Genomic DNA, 6749 nt, shown 5'->3' with positions numbered 1-6749 from the left:
ATTAAATTAATTTTTAATTTAGTTTTAGAGTTGTGTTAAATGACTAAATTGAATTTCATTTAAAAGTTTAAATGAAATTTATTTTCGAAGCTTTAGTAAAATTAGGTTTAATATAACATTTGGTATTTTGACTTGTCCTTTTCTTTAATCTGTACTTAAGCTTTTTTGGGTCTAATTTGACTACTAAACTTGACACTTTAATTCAGTACTAGAAACAAAAAAGTTTATTGAGCAACGACTTAACACAATATTAGTATCTAAACTTGACACTTTTTTCTAATTTGGTGCTTAACTTTTTTTGGTTCAATTTGGAACTTGGACTTGATATTTTTTTTATATTTTAGTACTTGAACTTAACAAGTTTTTTAATTTGGGCCTAATTTAGTACATGAACTTTGACTCTTTGTCTTAATTTGGTATCTAATCTCTTTTTGTCCCATTTAGTACCGAAAGTTGTTGAATGTTATACCGATAACTCCAATATATTAACAATGTTATTTTTTATGAAGTAGTAAAAATAATTAATGTATGATCAACATGTTATTGAATATATGATATTTTCTTTTTGTATTTCAAATGTCTAATTACTTTTAGTTTAATTTATTAACTTAAAATAATAAAATTTCTTATTTTGGGTTTTAAAATTCTTGTTTTTTATTCAATATTAATTCGTTAAATATAACTCAATGCATATATTTTAACACAAATTTCCTCTAATACTAATGATATTTTTGTAGCATAAAACAAATTTTTTAATATCGTTAGTGTTTTGGGTTATTTGTATAACGTTTAATAAGGTTAGATACGAAATTAAACGTAAAACAAGTTTAGGTATTAAATTAAGAAAAGTGTCAAGTTTAGGTATTAAATTGAAATAAAAAAAGCTTAAGTACTAAATTAGGAAAAAGCATCAAGTTTAGGTACTAAATTGAGACAATATTTTAGATATCAAATTAAGAAAAAAATGACAAGTTCAGGCACCAAAAGATATATTAAGCCAAAGCAAAATAAAGACACTGAACTGTTTGTCTGCTTGGAATCGTCTGCAAGTTTAAATGCCAAAATTATCAGAAAACCATTAAGAAAAAAGGGTGCACTTTTTGAAGAAGAAAGCGAGTTGGAGAGATGTCGTTTAGAGGGAAGAGAAAGGACGGAATGGATCATGCTTCTGACGAGACTGATGGCCACGCGCCTCCCAACAAAGCTTCTAAGATTTCTGCCGCCGATGGCTCTGATGATTCCGACGACATCGTTGTCTGCGAGGTCACTCTCAACATTCTCTCGTTAATTCTCCCTTTATATTATATATTTGATGCCTTTTTTTCGAACGTATGCGATTCTAGGGTTTTGTATTTGGAGGGTTTTTTTTAAAATTGTATATTGAACAAAATTAATGAAATGTGGAATTCTTTTCCCCCCTTTTTGACTGCAGATATCCAAGAATAGAAGAGTTTCAGTAAGGAACTGGAATGGCAGAATTTGGGTTGATATTCGTGAATTCTATGTCAGGGATGGCAAGCAATTGCCCGGCAAAAAAGGTTCTTTTTTTTTTTTAAAAAATTTTATTTCCAAAGATTATAATTTCAAGGTTGCTTTTTTTCTCTCTCTCAGGTTTGAAGTTTGATTTACTTAACCAATCTGAATATATTAACAAAGGTGTCTTAACTTAGAAAGTTCCAATATTTGTGTTATTTTGCTGTATTTAGGACCTTGCAAACATGTTTATTTCATGGGATAAATACAATTTAGCCCCTGAACTTGTCCATTTATACCTAGTAGGTTGCTGAACTTGTATTTGGTCAACTAGGTTGGTCCCTCCACCACTAACACCATTAGTTTGTTAGTTTGTGTTGACGTGACACTTTTAACCAATCTGATGGTGCCACATGGCAGCTTCTCAGAACGTCATGTGGCAAACATAATTTATATATTTTTATTTTTAAATTCATGTTTGCCACATGGCACACTTGGAGGCTACTATGTGGCACTATTGGATTGGTTAGTAGTGTCATGTCAGCACAACTAATGATGTTAGTGCAAATGTATGAACCTGGTTGACGAAATACAAGTTAAGAGATCAACTAGGTTAAAAAAAATTTAGGGCCAACTAGGTACAAACAGACAAGTTCATGGGCTAAATTATATATCCTTATTTTATTAAGTATAGGTCTTTTTTTTTTCAGTAACATGTTGAATCTAAATGTGAAGGTTAAGTAGCGTTATTAAATTGGGTATGTGACTTTCTTTTAGGTTGGTCCTTTCTACTACTGCCAATTGATGGTAAAAGTACCATGGAAGCCCCTATACTAGGAGTCAAATTGCATTTTGTCTTCTCTAAAAGAATGGGTAAATTGGTCCCCATATGTTAAATCGAAGAGCAAATTACTCCTTTTTGTTAAAAATTTCTTCAATTTGTACCGTTAGAAATTGGCGTAGTTGACAGAATAACCAGATAGTTATACCTGACATGCCATACGTACCTCATGCTGGTGTTTAGGGACCAATTTTTAACAACAGAAATGGATGAAGTTTTAATAGAAAGATCAATTTGTTTTTGATCTAACGTACAGTGACTATTTTGCTCTTTTTTTCAATGGAGAGAGCAAAATGCAATCTGATTCCTAATACAAGGGCCTCCATGGTACCTTTACCGCAGGTTGACTTAGTTTGTGAGAGTACTCTTCTTTCGTTATTCGGTTTGTTATTCATTGCTTATTGTCTTGTATTTGTTGCTTATATAATTGGAGTTCTTTTTAGTTTTAAATATTTGATCTATTAAATTTCGTCATCAGTTAAAGTTCATGTATCCGTCACTTCTATCTTTAAAAGACTTGTGCATGAAGATTTTGTTTTATGTTCAGGAGATTTACCATTGTTATTTTTTCAATACTAGAAGAAAAGCTATAATAAAAGAAAGTAGAGTGGCACATAGGGACCTTTTAAGCCTTACCTTAAAAAGGAGTTTGCCTAGGCAGAAAAGGTGTGTGTTTGATTGAATAAGCATGACCCAAAGTGGCAGGAGGCATTATAGTTGATTTGCTTTATGACTTGGTACCAATGTGTGCTCCTGCCGGCACTGCATTTCCCAAATTACACTTGTTATTCTGTGTTGAGATTAATATACCTGTTTTCTTAATATTAATTTGGTTATTGAGTTTGTTTCCCTATTGTTTATTTCAACCAACATAAACAGACCTGTTAAAGTTGGGAATATCCGTTATTGTATACTTTATAAGGAGAAAACCTTATTTTTAGAAGTTATTGATTGTTGAGGAATTTTGGCATAATGCCAAATTTACCCTTCAATTTTTACATTTTTTCCAATTTAACCTTTATTCTTTTTTTGAGTTAAATTTAACCCTCTACCTTTTAAAAAAAGTCAAATTTGACCATCAACCTTTCAGAAAAGGTTAAATTGTTGTTTTAAAATGAAAATACTAACTAAAATGTTAACTTTTAAACACAGTTGCTTGAATGACAATTCACATGTACTTCATGCTAATCTTTTTGAATTTTTATGAACTTTATTTTTTTTTGAATTTTAAATATTTTTATTTTAATCTTTTTAAAATTATTTGTTGTCATGGTATATAAGACAAATAGTGTCATATAAGTATGAAAATACATGTGGATTGCCATGTGGGTTGCCATGTGATGATTAAAAGCATTTGAAGAGTTCAGTTTCTGAAGCTTATAGTTAGTAACTATCTTTCCCATTTTCTTTTTCCTTTTTCATTGTCAATATTTATGAACTAATATCATCTTATGCTCCTTCTAGGTATTGCACTAAGTCAGGATCAGGTATGAACTACAAAAGTTTATGCTTTATCTTTGTATTCTAGGGACTGTATCAAACTAGTCATTCTATTATTAAAATGATCAATTCAGTCCCTATATTATTAAAATGAATCAAATAAGTTCGAATTGTAACAGAGTTAACATTTGTTGTATAGAAATATATTTTGAAAATGATTTTATTCAATTGCAGTTGAATTCCAAACAAAATATTTCATTTATAAAACCATAAAAGCTTTAAAAATATTAGCTCTGTTAAACAGTAAATGATATTTTTAAACAATAAATGTTAACATTATTTGATTCTTTTAATAGTATAGAGACTTAATTAATCCATTTAATAATAGAGGGACTAACTTCATACAAGGATCCCATAGGTACTTTTACCTCTTACAATAATTGTTGAGACATTTCACTTATTTGATTTTCTTTTGGTTCAGTGGAATATTCTACGGGATCATGCAGAGGAAATTGACAAGGCACTCGCTGAGAGCTCTTAGGAAGTAGACAGTATACCCTGTTCAGAAGATGATGGGAGTCTAAGGTGTGTTAAGACTTCTTTTTCTTTATGCTGGAAAAATGAAGTTGCTGGAGGTGGAGGTTTTGATTTTGACTATAGTCTATTTTGACTTGTTTTTGATGTTGCTGAACTTAAAGATTTCATTAGGTGGACCTCCTATTTGTGTATTTAGTTGTGTAGCTTTAGCTTTAGACTAATATCTGTTGTATCTTGATGTTGGATGATATTAACATGATCAAGTAAATGGAGAATATAGGCATCTATAGTTGTCAGTTGAACATTTCCAGCAAATTTGATGCTATTAGTGGTTAAAAGTACAAGTTCTTGTACTAGGAGTCAGATTTCATTTTGCCTTCCTATTCAAAAAAATGGGCAAATTAGTATTAAAGAGTAACTTTTAAAAATTTCATCCTTTTGTATTGTTAAAAATTGGCTAAAAATTGGCGTGGATCAGACAGTGCCACGTGACATGTCATGTATACTAGTTTTTAATAGTAAAAATGGATAAAATTTTTAATAAAAAAACCAGTTTGCTTTTTGATCTAATATATAGAGATTAATTTTTTTTTAATATAAGGGTCAAAATGCAATCCGGCTTCTAGTACATGGGCCTACATATACTTTTACCAAAAAGAAGTCATTTTCTGATATTTTCTTTACTGGTTTCTTCCTTTTTTATGGAAATACTAGTGGTATAGATGTAGATGAAGATGGAGGTGAATGGCTGTGACATGATGTTTTGTACCAGAACTAGATATCGGACGAGAATGTTGTAAGTTTCCTTGGATGCAGGATTACCAGCACTAGATATCTAGGTTTTCAATAAAGATCATTAAAAATAAGATTGCCTTGGATACAGGATTACCAACAGGCAATGAAGAAGGTTCGGAAACGATGATGAGACTGGTTTACATACAATAAGGGACTGTCCACTTTCAAGAGCAGTGTTCCAGGTGAGAGTAATATGCTTAATGCAGTTGACTGGGTTGAAATGGCAGCAAAGAAGCTGGAAAGAGAAGCTTTTGATAAGTTTCTAATGTTAATATAGGGTTTATGGACGACATAATGTTTAATTTAGCTCTCAATGTCTACACTTTTTTGTCATTTTGGCATTCTACTTTTTACAAAGAGTTGAATTTGACTATCAATTTTTCAAGAAGAGTCATTGTTGGTTTTTTAATAGAAATACCGATTAAAATATTAAAATTTTAAATATGACAATCTACATGGCAATTCACATGTTTTTCATTTTGAAAATTTTCTAATATTTTAAAATTTTAAAATTATTTATTGACGTGATATATAATATAAATAATTTCATATCAGCATGAAATATAGGTGAACCGATAATTTGTTATGTAGATTGTCACGTCAAAATTGTTAAAATTTAATGTTTTAATTAGCATTTTCATTAGAAAAGCGATTTGATATTTTTTTTAAAAGATTCAGAATCAAATTTAGATAAAAAAAATTAAATTGACAAAATGTAAACTTTGAGGGGCTAAGTTTGACATTATGGATTTATGAAATGGTAGGGATAATGAGACCAGGTTGGATAAAAAGCTATCAAGAGGTGAGCTTTGGGAGGGAATGAGTAATACAAACTCCTGCATGAGTACCAGAGCAGTTATGTTAGCCACAACTCAACTGCATGGGAGTCCACCACCATTGCAATTTCTCAATAAGTAAAATTCAAGGCAAAGCTAATGAGGTAGCCCATCAGGTGTGGATGGTTTAGCTTATCAATTCCTGCTAAGAGGAAATTAGTTTTTTTTTTTGAAAATTTTATCAATTTTTATTTAGCTACAGCAGTTTTTAACTGTAACTTATAAAAATTAATTAATTTATTTTTTAATTAAAAAGAAAAAGTATAATGTGATCCAGACCCTTGAAGAAGGAATACCCTCCTTTTTCTATGGTGATGTTTCATGCGATTGCTGCTTTACTTTCAATAAAAGTTTCTATTTTATCTCAAGAACAGTTGACAGGACACCAATCAAATTGTATCATTTGTTCCTTTGATTAATTAATTGAATTTATTTGTGAGATGTATCTCATCATATACAAATTTTATTAGAAACGAAAATCAATAGAATAAGGTGTCTACAAAAATATCAAATTACTTCAACCTTCGACTCAAGGATCTAATTCTGTTATTAGGCCCTGAATTATCCAAAACTTTTATTTAGTCCTCACACTTTAATTTGATTAATTTTAGTTCTTATTGAAATTTTATTTTTGGTCCAAATTGTAATAGTTAAATCTATCAAGTTAAATTATACTATTAGTCATGTATTATAGTAAATTGTGAATTTAATTATTTTGTTTTAATTTGATCATTTTAGTCATTGTATTGCTTTGAATTTAAAAATTTTAATCCTGATTTAAATGGTAATCACTAAATTTATTATATGAAAATGGGAGTTAATATGAC

The 6749-nt window shown here is 29.9% G+C and overlaps 1 protein-coding gene across 3 annotated transcripts; it reads left to right on the top strand.

The window, feature by feature from the left end:
- The first annotated feature begins 1016 nt into the window (after nucleotides 1–1016).
- Nucleotides 1017–6316, top strand: LOC108454640 (RNA polymerase II transcriptional coactivator KIWI-like). Of its 3 annotated transcripts, XR_001866750.2 has the most exons (7): nucleotides 1017–1263; nucleotides 1433–1538; nucleotides 3779–3801; nucleotides 4236–4339; nucleotides 5006–5087; nucleotides 5175–5268; nucleotides 5851–6316. XR_001866750.2 is itself a non-coding variant. In XM_017753168.2 (4 exons), the coding sequence occupies exons 1-4, from the start codon at nucleotides 1126–1128 to the stop codon at nucleotides 4293–4295; spliced, it is 327 nt and encodes a 108-aa protein (XP_017608657.1). In that variant the 5' UTR covers nucleotides 1019–1125; the 3' UTR covers nucleotides 4296–4606. The 3 variants fall into 3 exon arrangements, 1 of the variants encoding a protein (XP_017608657.1); XR_001866749.2 differs by lacking the exon at nucleotides 5851–6316 and having other exon boundaries at nucleotides 5175–5474; XM_017753168.2 differs by lacking the exons at nucleotides 5006–5087; nucleotides 5175–5268; nucleotides 5851–6316 and having other exon boundaries at nucleotides 1019–1263; nucleotides 4236–4606.
- The last annotated feature ends 433 nt before the right edge of the window (nucleotides 6317–6749 follow it).

This window comes from Gossypium arboreum, chromosome 9 (assembly GCF_025698485.1).
Source record: "Gossypium arboreum isolate Shixiya-1 chromosome 9, ASM2569848v2, whole genome shotgun sequence".
In the NCBI taxonomy this organism is placed as follows: domain Eukaryota; kingdom Viridiplantae; phylum Streptophyta; class Magnoliopsida; order Malvales; family Malvaceae; genus Gossypium; species Gossypium arboreum.
This window is presented reverse-complemented; position numbering and strand designations above follow the sequence as displayed.